Genomic DNA, 17876 nt, shown 5'->3' on the forward strand with positions numbered 1-17876 from the left:
GAAGGGATCCTAGGGACAGGAAGCTGCTGAGGAGAGGAGCTCCCAGGAGAGCTCACAGAGCAAGGAGCCTGGAAGGGGCTCCTAGAGCAGTGCTCCCCAAACTGTGGGTCGTGCCCCCCTAGAGGGTGTGGAGGAACATTTGGGGGGCCTGACAGGTCCTGAACCAGCCCCCATGGTGGGAAGAGAATGGCACCCAGCCCTGCTCTGCCCCCAGCTCCACTCCGGCCCTACCCTAAGCCCCAGCTGCAGCCCCAGCCTCAGCCACTGACTCCCAGCCCTGCTCCGAGCTGCGACCCCAGATGCAGCTCCAGCCCCTACCGTGGTTCCACCCCTGGACGAACCCCCTTTTCCTGGCTCCAACTGCAGCTCAGGCTGCACCAATGGCTTCATTCCCGGCTGAAGCCAGCGGCTCCCAGCCCCAACTGTGGGTCCACTCCCAGCCATGGCCCCCAGCTCCTGGTCCCAACTGTGGCCCCATTCCTGGCCCACTCCAGACCGCAGCTCCCAGGGTGGGGGCGCAAACCAGGTAAGGAAGGACATGACCAAAAATGTTTGGGGACCACTGTCCTAGGCAGAGGAGCTCCCCTAAGGGGAAGGAGCTGCCAGAGATGACAATGACAGCAGCAGCTGTAGCAGGACAGAACCCTGGAGAGCTGCCCCTGGCTGGAGAAAGTGGATGCAGAGAATAAAGGCACAGTCTGAAATGACCCAGCTCCAGGAGGGAGGGCTGGAGTCATCTGATTCCACGATGGAAACTAATCCAAGCCCAGGTCCAGGAAGGGGGACTGAGGACTCCTGACTTGAGGACAGTGAGGAGCTGGAGTGAGAGCTGGAGGCTGGAGCAGAGTGAAAGAAAATATTTTAATCCGGGGTTTACTTAGACTCAGGAGGGGACTTTACTCTCAGATCTTTTGGACTGTGAGGTGTAATTTAAGGAGTGCTGAAGAGGGCAAACTGAGGCAAGATGCTTGCCAAGATACCCTGAAATAGCTGAGGCTGGTATCAACAACAACACTCGCTGCCCAGCCCCTAAGGGTTGCATGACAGCGCGGGGCCTTCCCCATTACACACAGGGACCCTGGGGTGCAGGAAGCCCTGGTTACTCTGCCCCACGCATTCAACTAGCGACTCCCACAAGCTGTCGGACCCGGGTCCCTGGGGTCAGAGCGCGGGAAGTCGAGTGGCACTGACCAGCTGGGGCTGCTGGGGTGGGGGGAAGGAAAGGGTTAATCCCAGCACGGTGGCACTTTGTTGCCTGGCCCTGGCTGGTCTCTGCCCTCTGGGTGCAGCTCAGGGCGTGTGTCTCTGAGCAGGTCCCTGCCCACTCACCCGCCATTTGCCCCAGACACAGAGAACCCAGGTGCCAAGGGAAGGAGCAGCCCCAGCAACGCTGCATTGGCCCTGGCACAGGCTGAGCCTGCGAACGCAGCAGCAGAGGCAGCGGCAGAGACAGGGGCTCAGCCATTGAGAGCAGCAGCGTCCCCACCCGCAGGGGAGCGGTCAGCGCTGGGACAACGGGCCGGGCTGGGTCGGGGCTGGGAGCTCTGGCAGCGAGCGCGGTGCCAGCACCAACAGCCCTGCTGGAGACCCTGGGCCTGGCCAGCCTGGAGCAGCCAGTGAGTGATTCAGGGCCTGGGACCCTGCCCAGGAAGGAGTTTCTGGGGGGCTGACAGGAGGCTCCCCAGGGGCTGGTGATCCCCTAGAACGAGGCACTGAGCTGACTGGCTCAGGATCCCGACAGGCTCAGGGGCCAGGGGTGTGGAATGGCCCAGGGCTGCCCAGAGAGGGGGGGGGGAAAGGGGACAATTTGCCCCGGGCTCCGCAGGGGCCCCCAAGAGAAGAGTGGAGGCTCCCGCCTCCGCCCCTCTCCTGGAGCCTCAGCCTCCGGCCGAGCCCCTGAGCCCCGCCCCGCTCAGAGCGGCGTGGGGAGGGGGCGGGGCAGCTGCCTCCAGTCGGCCCGGAGCACACCCCCCCGCCCCCTCCCCACGCGGCTCTGAGCGGGACGAAGCTCAGGCCCCGCCGGAGACCGCTCGGGTAAGAGGCCGGGCGGGGCGGAAGCGGGACCCGCTGGGGCCGGGCGGGGCGGGACCCGCCAGGGCGGGGCCGGGCCGGGCCGGGGCGCGGCGGGGAAGGAAGCGGGACCCGCCAGGGCTGGGGCGGGGGTGTGGAAGCGGGACCCGCCGGGCCGGGCCGGGCCGGGCCGGGGGGGGGAAGCGGGACCCGCTGCCGCCGAAGCGCAGCCCGGTCTTCGGCGGCGGGGGGGCCCGTCTGGTCCGGGACCCGCCGCCGAAGTGCCCCGCAGGCCCGCGGCGGGGACCCCCCCCCGCCGCGGGTCTTCAGGGCATTTTGGTGGCGGGTCCCGGAACGGAAGGGCCCCCCGCCGCCGAAGACCCCGGGCCCCCGGAATCCTCTGGGCGGCCCTGGAATGGCCCAGAGCCCAGCCGGCTTCAGGGCCCAGTGGGCACAGACTGTGCTGGGCTGGGAGCAGTGAACCGGGAGGGGAGCAGGGATGTGCTGGCTCCAGCCAGTGACAGAGAGGAAGCTGCTTCCCCCACAGCCTGGGGTTCCTGCTCCCCGGAGCCCTGAGATCCTGGCCCTGCAGCTGGCACCGACTGCGCAGCCTCCATCGGCCGGGACAGACACACCCAGCTTGGCCCCTTCGACTGCCCCCTGCTGGGGGTGGGGGGTAGGAGAGGAGCGGCAGGGTTGGAGGAATGGGCCAGTTCAACAATCACAGACCGAGCTCACTGAACCTTCCCACCCCCCTCTCTTCTTCCTTGGTTTCTTCTCTGTCCCTCCTCGCTGTCAGGTTTCTGCCTTTGCCCCCGGTCTCCACGCTGGGGTTGTAGGAGGGGGTTGGACGGGGGCAGCTCACGCTCAGCTGTTGTGACAGGATCACAATTTTGTGAGTGAGTCTCACTCACTGAGCAGCAAACCACTCACCCAACCTCACACTGGGCTGTGCTCAGAGCAGACGAGGGGCCCGTAGGATTCAGCTTGTTACCCAGTAACACACGGCCCAGGTCAGACCGCAGCAGCCAGACTGGCCCCTCTTCCAGCTCAGAAAGCTGGGCCAGCCTTGGCTAATGGGGGCTGGGATAGTGCTAAGCGGTGGCCACACAATGCAGCCCTCACATGTCCCAGGAGAGAGGCACAGACACGTCATCCGTTACCCGTCTGTGCAGCTCCCAGCACAACGGGTCCAGTCCAGGCCTCACAGCATCTGGCTCAGTGACACCCATTAACTCAGCCATGGAGGGGTCAGGATGGCAGAGTGACTGGTCCTGGTCAGACACCTGGACAAATACCAGCAGGTGGCTGTAAGTAGCAGGCAAACTGCCCAGCACTCAGTGCATCAGCCTCCAGCTATCACAGCTCCAAGCCTGTCAACTGGGTGCAAGCGTGTCCTGGGGTCCCAGGCTCTGTCCGGAGCCCCAGGCACAACACAGCTGAATGTCCCAGTAGAATCCACTCACCTACAAATCTCTGCAGCGCTTCCCTCATGTCAAGGGAAATTTTATACACGTTCTTCAGGTCAGTAGAAACAGCTACTGGTTCCTGGAGTTTCACATTCTCACTCCTATGAAGAAAACGTCCCATCATCACTCAGCTGCTCTGTACACACAGCATCCCAGAACCACCACCAAGAATATAAGAGCAATGAACATAGGAAACACACCTGCTCAATGTGCTTTTCACATCCTGAAAGGAAAAAAAGAGAATCAATGTTCTGTATTAACACAATGTGCATAAAACTGTGTGAGTTTCACTCTGGGCATCAAACTTTCATCTAGAAAATAGATCAACCCTCCCAGGCTTCACTGTTTTGTGGTAAAATCTCGTACACTTATGTGCATTAATACTTGTGTGCATTAACACTTGTTTCATTTATGTAGGTGAGACAGGAATTTAGCTAAAGGATTCTCCCTTCTAGGGACCCAACCCATCAGTATCTGTGTTTATCATCTGAGTTGGGCCCAATGTTCTGGAGTTAGAGCAGGGATGGGTTCAGCTCAGTATCCTTCTTCTATCATCCATTTAATCTCCCATGGCCTCACTGGGTCTCCATGAGGAGAATTCCCCTCTAACATGAACTGGGATATTTTGGAACTGATGGAGCCCTTAGCCTGATGTTCTGTTTGTCAGTAAACCACAGAACACATTTACTCTAATTGTTGGAATTCAGACCCAGGGATCTGAGTTCTAATTCTGGATGGGTGGAGAATTTTGATGCCGTCTCACCTTTAGCAGCTCCACAACTGGTTGCTGACACTTCTCCTCTATCTCTGTGATCAGCTGCTGCAGAGAGGAGCTTTGCTGGGAGAGTTTGGTTACATTTTCCTGTAGTCTCTGCAGAGTCTCCCTCTCCTCCTCCTCCAGGCTCTCCAGAAGCAGCTGCTCCTCCTCTCTCAGCAGTGTGTGCAGTTTGTTAAATTCAGCTGCAATCGTCTCTCTCTCGTTCTTCACTTTCCCCTTGAAATAGTAGAATAGGAAAGGCACAGAGAAAACGTGAGCCAGATGTTGAGTTACACAGTCTGGGCCTCTGTCCATGAAGCAGGGGATTAGATCAGTATCAGGTTTGTAAGGATATTGACTTTCTTGGGAAACGTACCATAAAGGGTTTGTTTTAGTTCAGAGTTAATATGGCCAGTTCAATAGCAGGGTTGTCTAGGGTGCTTTGTAAAGCCACAGTATGTTATTGCAGGTGGCACGGGATGGACACAGTGGAGTGGGGTGAAATCGAGGGAGCAGGAGAGATTTACAGGGGGCCACACAGGGTGTCCATGGGGGCATTTGGGTGCCCAGTGCTGGTCACTCAGACACCAAGGGGAGCCATCACAGCGGGATGTGGGTGATGCTCCTTGTTTGATAACTTGCTCCCAGGGCTGTGAAGTTCAGGACCTAGGGCTGGTGCTAATAGTCCTTTTGGTGCCATCCGGGGGCTCACATGGGTGTTGGTAGCCCAGGCCATTGTCAGGGCTGGCTTTGGCCTCACCCAGCCTGGCCGAGTGCCCCATGCCCATGTGGCCAGTGCCCTGGGATCGCAGCCTTTAGGGAGCCCTCTAGGCTCACAGAGCAGCGGGCTGGCTGATGCCAGCTCTGTCCCCACCTGTTCTCTGGGCATTTTGCCGGACACATTCAAACCTGGCTGTTAATTGTTATCCACCTAAATCCCTGTTGTCTGAGGAAATGAGCACCAGCTGCTTCCGGTGCAGCAGTGGGAGCTGCTGCGGTTCTGTCCTCTGGAAACCAGCCCACTTCCACAGGGCTCTAAATATGGCTTCAGATGCAGAACCAGAGGCACTCAGCTCTGAGCACTTCCACTCTTGTAAATGGCCATTTTAATCTGAACAGTGGGACACCTACTTCTCCTCTCATCCCTGCTGCTGGTGTCTTCCTCACACCCCCACACGCTCCCTGCAGGGATTTCACTGTAAGAGGCAGGTGAATCTGGGTTCATCACCTGGCTACAGACAAGCACAGGTAAAGTCACAGTGACAGTAGCAGGTGACTGGGATGAAGTGGCTACGTGATGGCAGTAGAGGCTATGAAGTGGCTGAGCGCTGCCTGGCTTGACACTGACCTGCCCCTGGTTCTGCTCACTCAGGGGGTGTCCCCATTGCAATGAAGGTGTCACAGCACCGTGTGTAGACACACCCAGGCTAGCTCTGATCTGGCTAGCTCGGGTACTTGTAGCTATGAAGCTGCAGCAGCACGGGCTGTACACGCCCACGCAGACCCTGGGTATTACTCAGTGACTAGCCTGCAGCTGGCTGTTGGGGCCCTGTAGATGCACCCTGGGGGCAGATTTTCCACAGAGCTCCACACCCGCAACTGGGTTTGATGTTCAGAAGAGCTCAGCTCCCAGCATGGCCCCAGCCCAGCCAGCTGAGTGACTCTGAACCTCACCCACGGGGGGGCAAATCATCCTCCCCGCTCCAGTGTCTGGCCCAAGCACTGGGCAGATTCACTGCAGGGATGGTGGGCGCCCAGCGAGAAGGAACAAACTGTTTCCTCCAGGCTGCAGAGAAGCTGCGGAGCTTTGTCCTGGAGGCCACTGAAAACCGATGGCTGTAGCAGCCAACACACCCTCCCCATCTGTAGGAGGGAAACAGGATCCATGGAATAGTGAAAACACTGCACCCAATATGGAGAATTTGCCCCTATCAGAGATCTCAGGGGTGGGTCTGCACCACTGTACAAGGGCCAGGAACTGCCCCTCCTCTGCCTACAGGAGCTGCTGCGCTGAGATCCCCACCAGAGACACAGCCTGGTGCTGCCAGCACCCTGGATGGCAGGTACCATAGGCCAGGGGAGGCTGAGCTTCCTCAAACAGGATGCAGCACCCCTCCCTTTGGGGGCAGGCTGCAGACCTGCTGCCTTTGGAGTGCTGCCTGCGCTCCGGCTTGCTGCCCATCAGCTGTGGGGGGGGCCTCCCCCGTCAGTCACCCTTAAGGCAGAAGGGGCAGAAAGGAGCAAGCGGCAGGCGAGGGAGCCTTGGGGGAGGGGAGAGGAGTGAGCTGCAACACTGAACGGTGAGCGAGGAGCCTCTGGGGAGGGGGCTGAGTGGGAGCCGGGCATGGGGCAGAGCAGGAGCAGCGCATGGGCGGGGCCTCGGGGAGAGGAGGACAAATGGGGGTGGAGCAATGGGCAGGGCAATGATCTGGGCACCGGGGAGATTCCCGCACTCATGCCTGACCTCCCCAAATGCCGGAGGCATGTGCTGCCCATGGCCGGCACCAAGCCTGTGCAACGGAGCAAACCACCAGAGCAGGTTCATAACCTCATCCTGGAGCTTTACGGCCCCATCATTCCTGGGAATGCTGCAGGGGGAAGGGCTCAGGGATGAATGAACCCGGATACCCACCTGCCACTCTGTGGTTTTCTTCTCCTCCCTAGACATCAGAGCCAGGGCCTCTTCCAGCTCCTTCCTCAGAGGGCCCAGGGCTCCCTGGAGTTTCACCTGCAGGGGCATCGTGTGCGATAAACAGCCATTAGTCTACCTGTCTGATGGGTGGACAGTACTGTCCCTATTGGCATTTCATACACGAGCAGTAAAATACCCTGGAAGGAGGCAGCAGACTCGGCTCTGCCAGCCCCAAAGGCCTCATGGGAGCAGAGACGCCAGTCTCAGAGCAGGGGCTCTGCTCCCTGCAGACACTCAGGACTTCCCAGAGCCTGTGTCTGAGCTAAAGCTTCACATCACTGAGCACAGGCCAGAGGGGAAACAGCTGGGAAGGTTCTGAACGATCCCTCCTGCCGGTGCCAGTGAAGAGGTTGGGGCAGCACCTCGCTGCTCTGTACCCAGACCCAGGCCAGGAACAAGACCCCACTGTGCTCTCCTCTGTCCAGGCTCCCATGTGGCCTCCCTCAGGCAGCGGCCGAGCACCTGAGCCAGCGCAGTCCCATTAACTGCACAGGGTGAAGCTGTGATGTGGCTGGAGGTCAGTGAGGACCAGGGAACACTCGGTCTGGGGGAATGTGCCACCCATAATTATAACTGCTCCAGAGCTGTAACAACCCAGGGCTCTCTTCCCCTTTGACAGCGTGTGATTCCTTCACCCGGCACAGCAACACGCTCCTGGCTCTGTCAGCCTGACTCTGTACTGCACCCAGGGCAGCCCCTGAGAGTCCCCTTCTGAGCTCCTTGCAGAATCTCCCCATTTCACTCCTTCTCTTTCCTCTGGGCCCTCAAGTTCTCTCCCCTTCTCTGCCCAAGGCCCAGGCTGCTGCTGCTGAGAGCTCCTGGGGAGCTGCTCGGTGACACCCCTGCGGTGCTGCTGCAGGGAAGCAGTGAGGGAGGGAGGGAGCCAGCAGGGGCTAGTGAGAGACAGGAGGCGGAAAAGCAGCATCTGCATCCAGAAAAACAGTTTAATCGATGAGTCAGGACCAGAATTGGGGAGGGGCAAAGGTGGCTGGATTCTTTGAAGCTCCACCCACAAAATAAGCTCCGCCCATGCGAGTCACTAAAAGGAGACACATGATCTGTTCAAATGTAGCATTGTTCAAAACGGGATGGAGTTGCTGATTGGCTCCAAGGGGCTGGACTCCTCTCCTGGGGCTAGAATGTAGCCGTGGGCTCTCTGGGCCTGGTCCTCCTTTACTAGGGGGAAACAAGAGGTGGCATCTCCCAAACATCACCCGCTTGTGGCACTGGAAGGAGGCGGCACTGGCAATAAATGGTGCCCAGCTGTCATTCTCCCTCTCCGCTCTCACAGGGGAACGAAATAATTAACAGTGTTGAGATTTAAATGATCAGTTCTCCAGTCTGAAGGTAACACACTCACCTATACTGGCCTGCAGCTCGTGTGATTTAAACCTCACTGATCGTTAACACCGGCCGTGGTGTAAAAAGTCCCCTTATTTCAGCAGTGGAAGCTGAGTGTGAAAAACATTCAGAATCTCAGAGAAAAGTTTCCCACAGCAGGTATCGTTGAAGCCTTGATATTCTGATTCTGTTGCCACACTGCCAGATCATTCATTTTGTGATAGCATCTCCCGTACAATGAAGGCTTTACACAGCTGAATGATGCATCACACCCATGACAGGCAACTTTCAGTGAAATCAGCCTGTAATTAAAATCCAAAGTTATTACCCATTAAACTTGACAGCAATTCCCTACCTTGTACTCCTGGGCAGCCTCCTTTATGGGGACCACCCTGTGATCTCTGTGAGCCCGGGACAGATGGCAAATCTCACAGACAGAAGTTTGATCCTCTTCACAGAACAGTTTCAGAGTCTCCTGGTGTTCCCCACACACCCTCTCCTCTCCTGCTCCCTTTGCTGCCTGTAAACTCAGCCGTTTGACCATTTCTACAATATTTGCCAGCTTCCTGTTTGGCCTGAGGTTTCCCTGTTGCACAGTTTGTCTGCACTGAGGGCAGGAGACGGCTGTATTCGATCCCTCCCAGCACTGGGCGATGCAGGCTCGGCAGAAATTGTGCCCACAGTCTATAGTCACTGGGTCCTTAAAATACTCCAGACAGACGGGGCACGTAGCTTCCTCCTGGAGACTTTCCACGGGGTTGTCTGTGGCCATGGCTCCCTCTGGACAGTGTCACAGGGTTAGTTTCACTTTCCTGAGCTCAGAAATATGCCCCCCTCTGCAGCAGCAGCAATTGGGTGTTTCCCTTCCTGGAACTGACTCAGGCTGTTTGCTGAGTTGGAGCCAGATCCAGGGGTGGCTCTAGACCCCAGCGCGCCAAGCAGGCGCGTGGGGCGGCCCTTTCCCGGGGGGGCGGCATTTGGCTCCGGTGGACCTGCCGCAGGCAGCGGACCTGCCGCAGGCATGACTGCGGCGGGTCCCCTCTTCCCGCGGCTCCGGTTGAGCTCCCGCAGGCATGCCTGCGGCAGGTCCGCTCGTCCCGGGCTCCGGTGGACCTGCCGCAGGCATGCCTGCGGGAGCTCAACCGGAGCCGCGGGAAGAGGGGACCCACCGCGGGACCGGGGAAGGGCGGCGCAGCGCACCGCGCTGCTTGGGGCAGCCTAATTTCTAGAGCCGCCCCTGGCCAGATCACCAGTAATGTTCCAGCCCTGGGGGCTTTGGTGAGAAATGTCCCAACAAGGCTCTGATCCTGCAATCAGCCCCCTCTGCTGGTGTGTGTGTGGGGGTGGGGGGGAGTCACTGGGGCTTCACATGGACATCAGCTTCCCCTTGTCCTGCTGAGCTGACAGAACTGCGTGTCCAAGGAGTGATATTTAGGCTTGGCAGAATTCATTTGATTTAATATGTAATTTTGACAGATAAGATTAATATTAATTTGTAAGAATGTTTATATATTTATCTATTTAAACTTTCACAGTTTCAGTTTTTATCAATATTATTGTTCACAGCTGTGGGAAATTGGGGGGAATCAGACAATATTTTAGTCAGACAATTATTTTATGACAGTAGACACAGAGATTCAAAAAGTTAAAAAGTGTAACTGTTAAAACACAAATTGTCAACATCTCATGTCAAAACATGCTAAGTAAATATCCTTAAATTAAACTCTAGTAAGTTATCAAGCAGCATTTTTCTTACTGTAGCTATTTGTAAATTTCAGTTCTTATCAATGGAAATGTTTTTTCATCCCTTTGTGTGCGCAAAGTGAAATCAACATTTGCTGACATCTACCAATAAAATCTAATCCTTTCAAGTCTAGGGATATTCGATTCACAAGCCAAAAACTTGCTTAAGCTGGAATCAAGGTTTCAAAGGCCTGATTCTAACATACGCTAAGGCAGCTCTGCCTCAGTGTAAAGGAGACGCAGTGTCAAAAGTGTTGCCAACATTCATGATTTTATAATGAATCTCGTGAACATAAGAATGGCCAGACTGGATCAGACCAATAGTCCATCTAGCCCAGTATCCTGTCTTCCCACCGTGGCCAATGCAAGGTGCCCCAGAGGGAATGAACAGAACAGGTGATCGAGTGATCCATCCCTTGTTGCCCATTCCCAGCTCCTAGCAAACAGAAGTTAGGGACCTAAACAAAGGAAGTTTCTAGTTGTCTTGGTTGCAGAGAAAAACTTAAAATGTGACCTGAGCCAGCCTAAAGTGTGAGAATCAGAAGGAAAATAGAAAGAACTCAACATTTATTATTATTTTTATTTTTTAGTCTCACAAAAGGCATCACATCATTCTGGGGGTCCTGACTCATGATTTTAAAAAGTTTGGAGTTGGCAATGCTGTGCCACTGAGAACTCAGGCCTTAAATCTCTATCCCCCTTGGAAAGCCCTCTAATTTCGTGCCATCATTTATCTAAAACAGCAGAGTTAACAGATAGGGAAACAGAGAGGGCGAGGTGTGGAAATGTGCATAGAGGCGGGCTGTGGGCCCAAGCAGCAAATGAGCACAGCCCCCCTGGATTAAGGGTGAAGTAAAGGAATCACTCAGAATGCTCAGTTTTATATTTAGGTCCTTAGAGCCTTTGCTGGAGAAGCCAGGCCTGAAAACAAACTGATCACTGCCAAGGCAGTATTGCCAGCACCATGTAAGCAAAAATCAAGAAGCTGCTGAAGAAAACATGAGGGTTTTTCTTCTAAAAAATTATATTCTTGTTAGGCCTGAATAAAGATGTAGCACAAAACCAGTTATGCCAACCTGACTGAAGTCAGGCTAACAGAGGTTTCTGGGTAATCCCAGAGTGGAAAAATACTGAGAAGTAGCATTGTCTCACAAAGCCCTGGGAAAGAGTGAGATAAGTGAGGGGCTGGTACCAGCTGTGTTGTGTTAGGAACAGTGTTTGAAGAACTGATAAGAAACACAAGCATCCCACAGTTCTGACTCTAACTCCCTGGTTTAGTGTTCGGTGTGTTTTTAACTCCCTTACATTCCTAACTTTTGGCGCTTGTTAAAATATTAACAATTTAATGCTGTAGAGACTAGGCATGCGTATATATTAAAAGGTGTCTAATTTCTAGTTGTTAGACAAACGGGGGTGGGTTGCTCAAGTGAATGATCTATGACGTAATAAAACAGTCTATATAGGCTAATACTAAGCTGTAAAGGGGGGGCTGGTTCTCTCTGGAGCCGAGCTGCTCTCTATTGATGCGTGCACTTGTCAATAAAGAGCTTTTGATCAGACCTTGCTGGTGTTGCCTGTCTCTCTGCGGTCAGACAACGAACTTCGCTGTCGAGGGTTAGAGTCCCTGACATTCTGGACTGTTTGTTTGTTTGTGAGCAGTCAGGATTCGCTCTGGTCACGTATTCAACCTTTTCTACTCAGCCCCGAGAGCAAGAAACTTACTTTTGTTAAAGTGAGAGCTGAGATTGTCACGTAATCACAGGATTCCAAGAGCTGTGGCATTAAGAGAAACACCAGCTAGTGAAGGAGTCAGTGTGAAATTAGGAAATCTTGTGACTACCCCAATGTGACGTTTTTGTGATTTAATGTGGACAGGAAAGATCTGCATGTCTAACTATTGCAGGTCCTTACCTGGCCCCCATCCCTGCACTGTCTGAGCAACTCACAAACCTCCATGTGCTTAGACTCACCATACTGCTGTGCAGAGACACCTATACCTGCCAGTAGTGTGGGGGCAGAGTCAGGGCAGCGCCTTCATCTGAGGTAACTGAGCATGCTCAGTCTGTGTGAGCATGCTCACCACAAGGCAAGCAGCAAGTTGGTGGGGAGAAGGCACATAGGTTCATCTGTCCTCCTCCTCCCCACACAATGTCTCTGCTGCTGTGTGATGTGGAAGGTTGTTACCCCCATTTAGAAGAGGGGTAAGTCAGGCCCAGACAAAATAAATGACTTACCTGACTTCACACAGAGCAAAACCTGGATCTGTGCAGGTTAACTTAGCACCTTAACTATTGGGCAAACCTTTCCCTCTGCAGCCAGAACCTGGGAGAAGAGGATGAGGAGATGGATGGACACGCCCAGACACAGAGTTTGTCTGATAATCATCTCACTGACCCTCCCCACAGGCACTAATCCAGTCTGTGCAGAGTCAGGTGATAATGGTGAGATCACCAGTCCCTGATGTGGGCTTTCAGGGGGCTCTGCTACCCCGTAATTGGCTTCCTTTGGTTGGCCCCTGGCATGTAGTTAGGCCTAGAAATCAGTGCCTTTGGGCTGTGTCTCTAGAGGCAGCCTGAGCCAGGGGTTTTACCCAGGGCCATCCTTAGGATTTATGGGGCCCTACGCAGTATTATTAAACTGGTGGTGCCCCTCTGCCCGATGGCAGCTCGGGCTCGCAGCCCAGCGGGGAGGGGACGAGGCAACAAAGGATAGTGAGATGCCCGGCCCGCCTCACAGTGGTGGAGAGTCACAGTTCCCTGCAGAGACCCCGAACCAGCCCCCTCACACAGAATGGACATGCAGACCCATTTTAAACCCTTCACCACAAAAGACAAAGTCTCTAGGATTCATTATTAACTATTTATTTCTCCTCCCTTGGCTCCCTATAGCCACCAGCCACCTTCTTTCCCTCGTCTCTCACAGTCACAAAGACCCGAGGCACAGGAAGACCAGGGCCCTCCTCATTCCCCATTGATTTCCATGCTCAGCAGCTCACAGTGGCTGGCCCAGCTCAGAGACTCTCAGCCTGGGGAACAGTGTCCCACAAGGGAAGGGCTGGGAGCTCCATTGCTGGGACCTTTCCAAAAACACTGGAGACGGCTCTGGAGAAGCCCCTGCCCAGTCTGAGAGTGAGGGGCTCTTGGGGGCTGTTTGCAAATGAAATCCCCCTTTGGAGATGTTCTCTCCCCCTCTTTCTGCCTCTCTCCAGATAGACAGGGGAAGCCACCGAGGAACCTTAATGCCACTCACTTGCAGTAGGTGATGGTATGATGGATGGCGGATATAGGAGGGACAGAGGAAAAGGGAAAACAAAAAGGAGAAACCCCAATGTCCCCAGTGATTCTAAGGGACAAAGTCCTACGTTGGAAATAAAATGTTGCCCCCACAATCTAGTATTTTCCATTCCTAGAATTCAGCCAGCACCTGATGGATCAGACTGAACAGGTTCCAAACCTCTCGGAGGCTCTTACCTTCTATACAGGGACGTCTGTTTTCTAGCAAAATCAAGACAAGAAAAGGAGAAAACTCCAAAGAGGGTTCTCCTTGTGCTCACGTACGTGAAAGTGAATTCTCTCTCAGTCCTCAAGGAGAGACCTCGAGAAGGAGACATGCTGCAGCAAAGCCCAGGGATCTCCAAGGTTGCCCCTGTCCTGCACCCCTGTCCTGCCTGGCTGATGTCAAGATCTCTCTGTGAGATCATCGCCTCTCCACCACCTTTGTCCAATAGGCTGAGGTCCTGCCAAAGGCCCTTGTGATGTCACTGCCACACCCACCCCTCCCCTGCAGTGTTGATGTCCTGCCCCTGTCCAGCCACATTGGATGTTTGAGCTGCTTCCCCTGGATCACCCCACTCAATGACTCTTCATTGTGGGGATGACACCGACTACACAGTAGAACACGAGATGCTCTTCCCCAGGCTATGCTCAGTTGTTCATAAATTAGCAGACTTTATGGACAGAAGAGACAATTAGAGCATTTAATCTGACACCTTGCATATCGCATGCTTTCTGTATAGCATAGTAGCTAGTTTTTGACTAAACACATTCCAGAAAGGCATCTAGTCTTCATTAGAAAACATCAAGAAATGGGCAATTCCCACCACTTCCCTTTCTAGTTTGTTCCTTTGGTGATTCATCCTCACTGTTGAATATTTGTGCCCTATTTCTAATATGAATTGGTCTCTTTTGAGTTTCCAGCCACTGGGTCTTGTTATGCTTTTCTCTGCTAGATTAGTATCAGAGGGGTAGCCGTGTTAGTCTGGTTCTGTAGAAGCAGCAAAGAATCCTGTGGCACCTTATAGACTAACAGACGTTTTGCAGCATGAGCTTTCGTGGGTGAATACCCACTTCTTCGGATGCAAGTCCTTCTCTCCATGAAGTCACTTCAACACTTCAATGATGTCACTGCCTGATCTTTTTGATAATCTAAACAGGCTGAGCTCTTTCAATAGCTCACTAGCAGGCATTTTTCTCCAGCCCTTATTGCTTTTTGCTGCCCCATCTCCAATATTTCAAAATCTTTTTCAAAGGTGGATGCCAAAACTGGATGCAGTATTCCAGGATCAGTCTTACTGATGGTGTGTCACCTCCCTGTGCTACTCGCTGCTCTTTTCATACATCTAATGATGGCGTTAGCCCTGGTCACCACAGCATCACACTGGGTGCTCATGTTGAATGGCTTGCCCAGCATGGCCCCTAAATCCTCTTCACAGTTAGTGCTTTCCTGGATACACGTCCCCATGCTGTAGGTGTGGCCTGCATGCTTTGCTGCCAGGCATAGGACCGTTCATTTGGTTCTTTTCAAACTTGTTTTCTTTGAATGGGGCCAGCTTATCAAGGGATCCAATTGTTCTGTGTCACTGCCCTGTCCTCAGCATTAATTACCATTCTGCTCGTATTTTATCACCCACCCATGTTAGTGGCAGTGATTTTATATTGCATTGCAGTTCATTGTGTGATAGACCCAGGCCAGTTGGGTACAGCAGAATAGCAGAAGGCAGATATACTGGCCACTGTATTAACAGTTTTCTGTTTCCTGATTGACCAGAACAGGGGCTGCTCTAGGCTAATGAGAACACCTGACTCTAATTAACCTGCAAAGAGTCAGGTGAGGCCATGAATGTGACCATCTGACTCTAATTAAGGCCCTGCTGATACTATAAAAAGGGCTCACTCCAGTGAGGCAGGGGAGAGCCAGGGAGCCAGAGGAGAGGAAGAGTGGCTGAAGGGCTGGTTAATGCAGACATCCTCAAACCATCGTTAAGGGAGCCCTAAGGTATGGGTGAAGAAGGGAGAAGCAGGAGAGCTGTGGGGAAGTGGCCCAGGGAAATGTAGCAACTCTGGCAGTGAAAGGTTGGCTGCCAACAGCTGCTACCATTAGGGTCCCTGGGCCGGAACCCGGAGTAGAGGGCGGGCCCAGGTTCCCCCCAAGCCACCACTACAGGAACATCTCCTGGGAGGGGAAGTCAGGCCCCTGTCAGGACAGGAGGCTAAACAGACTATGGGAGTTATCTCATCAACCTCCTTGCAGCCTATGATGAAAAGGGCTCAGTAGACTGTGACCCTGGCCCTAGAGAGAGAAGGGCTACGTGGAGGGTCACAGTGAGCCACTGAGGCTAAGCATAAACCGCCTAGAAGCACAGGACCCACGGGAGCAAGATCAGAGCTCTGCCACAATTGATATTTATTTTCAAGAATGAGTCCTTGAGAGCCTCTTCATATCCCTAGTGCCCAGAACCTGCTCCACACAGCCCAGCGAGAAAAGGCTGCCCAGCCCAGCTGTTCCATACGGGCTAAGCACAGAACAAACTTAGGAGCTTGTGTTATCCATAGGTTCTGAACAACAGGTGGGGGTCATCAGCTTACAAAGACATCCTAGATCAGTAGCATAAACAGGCCCCAAATGTATCTAAGTTTCCTGCCTTGCAAAATAGGAGAGAGAAAAACCAGAACCTTGATTAGCTTCATGTTATAGTTGTGGAAACTGAGGCACACAGAAGCAAAGAGATTCGCTCATGGTCAAAAAGCCAGGAATAGAAAATGGCAGATCTGCTGATAGTCAGTCCTGGGCCCCAGCCGTGTATGTCCTGGCCTCTCTGCTTCAGCTCCAGTAACAACCCGAGTAGAAGTTTTCTTCTTCTCCATGTTCTTTAACTTCACGTCACTGCAGGAGAAAGATTTTTTCTTACTGGCTGGCTCTAATGCATGTAGATGTCTTTCCAGAAGATGTGCTCTGGCTCAGTCACGTCATAGGTTTTCTGGAGGAAGCACTCGGTGACGTTCTAGGACCTGTGTTATACACACGTTCTAAAGCCGCACCATCCCTCCCCGCTGCTCCTTCTACCAGCTCTGCAGATGCCCCTCCCCCAACCCCCAGGGCATACGCCCAGGTGGAGGCGACTCCTCCACCTGCCACTACATCATCTCCTCCGATCACCGCCTCCACTACCATCTATAGCGGCCGGGGCCCCTTCCCTACCTTGACCAGGAAGCATGGCGTCCGTTGCTTCCTGGTGCCCACCTCGCCCCACGTGGAGACCTACGTGCGGGCATGGGCGAGGGTAATGGGGCCCACTGCCATTGAGGTGGCCTCCAAAATGTACGGAAAGGTAGTCTTCTTCCTAGCATCTGAGGCTGCCGCCCAGGAGGTGGTGGAGAAGGGCCTGGCGGTGGGGGGGTGTTCGGCCCCCTGGAGCCATTGGAAGACCTGGGTGTCCAGTTAGTCCTGACCTCTGTCCCTCCGTTCCTGCCCAATGCTTCCATGCTGCCTGCCCTTTCTACCCTGGGGCGACCAATCTTTGTTATCAGCCCTCTTCCATTGGGCTGCAAAGACCCCGCCCTCCATCACATCCTCTCATTCCGCCGGCAGATGCAGCTTCAACTGCCACCGGCGGCGTGTGATGGAGAGGCGCTCGAGGGGTTCTTCCTCATCCCCTACCATGTAGCCCACTACCGGGTGCATTATTCCACAGGGGAGGCCCAGTGCTACCTCTGCCGGGAGATGGGACACGTCCGGAGGGACTGCCCCTTGGCCCAGCATGGAGGGTGTAAAGAAACCATGTTCCAGGGGAGTCAGAAGGGTCTAATGATTATGGCACTGGACTAAGAATCAGGAGACTTGGGTTCTGTTTCTGCCTTGCTGGGTAAGTCAGAAATTCTTAGTGCACAGACTGTAGATTAAAATAGGGTTGACTTCTTCAGGGACAAGAAACTGTCCAGAGCTGTGGCATTTGAGACCCTTTCAATTATCCTGTGCTGGTTCCATCAGGCAGTTTGTGTTTCCACTGCTTGGTCTGAGTCTCTCTTAGATCTCCAAGGAGACCTTTGAGTGCTCTGGGTAACGTTCTCTGGTTTCATTGGAAAGACAGCAGAGAACCTAGGGAGTTACAGAAGGTTCTGGTCACCCTGTCTTATGCTTTGCAGGAGTTCATACAGGATCTCATGCCAGGCAAATGTCCTGCTTGGATTGGACTTAACTTTACAAGCCCTGCAATGAAGTGGACCTGAGCAGATGGCTCTTGGTTAAATCAAACACTTTGCATCTTTCCCCATGTTAAATACATCTGAAGTGTTTTTAAACATTAGCCAAGCTAATTGTTTATCATTATCTGTATTTATTATTGCTGCACAATAAAGCCTCTAATCAGCTCTAACACAGTGCAGCAACCACTTCTATTGCCCGCTGTGCTGGCACAGTGACAGCGTGTTTATGCAAGTTTTCAGTTGCGGAAGTTTGGCCTGTATTTATTTATGTCTGAAAGACACCAAAAGTTAGATTCTGACTGTGTGGAGACATCAACTATTATAGAAACCACATTATAACGTTTACTTTGCTTACTATAGATGAGATTATAATAAAAATGTGA

The 17876-nt window shown here is 53.6% G+C and overlaps 2 protein-coding genes across 2 annotated transcripts in view; both read right to left on the reverse strand.

Annotated features, from left to right (window-relative positions):
• The window catches only part of LOC120383934 (E3 ubiquitin-protein ligase TRIM39-like), a 109279-nt gene that overhangs the window by 14681 nt on the left and 76722 nt on the right, over positions 1–17876 (reverse strand). The window contains exons 4-5 of the mRNA XM_039502261.1: positions 3680–3702; positions 3477–3580 (exon numbers count right to left, since the gene is read on the reverse strand). Of these exons, the coding sequence (XP_039358195.1) occupies positions 3477–3580; positions 3680–3702 (127 nt within the window). The remainder of the gene's footprint in view (positions 1–3476; positions 3581–3679; positions 3703–17876) is intronic.
• LOC120383984 (zinc finger protein RFP-like) lies at positions 8239–9092 on the reverse strand. The gene is made up of 2 exons (XM_039502319.1): positions 8625–9092; positions 8239–8379 (listed from the first exon to the last, which is right to left on the reverse strand). Exons 1-2 carry the CDS (start codon positions 9039–9041, stop codon positions 8362–8364), a joined length of 435 nt encoding a protein of 144 aa, XP_039358253.1. The 5' UTR covers positions 9042–9092; the 3' UTR covers positions 8239–8361.

Source organism: Mauremys reevesii, linkage group 15, assembly GCF_016161935.1.
Source record: "Mauremys reevesii isolate NIE-2019 linkage group 15, ASM1616193v1, whole genome shotgun sequence".
Classification (NCBI taxonomy): Eukaryota; Metazoa; Chordata; order Testudines; family Geoemydidae; genus Mauremys; species Mauremys reevesii.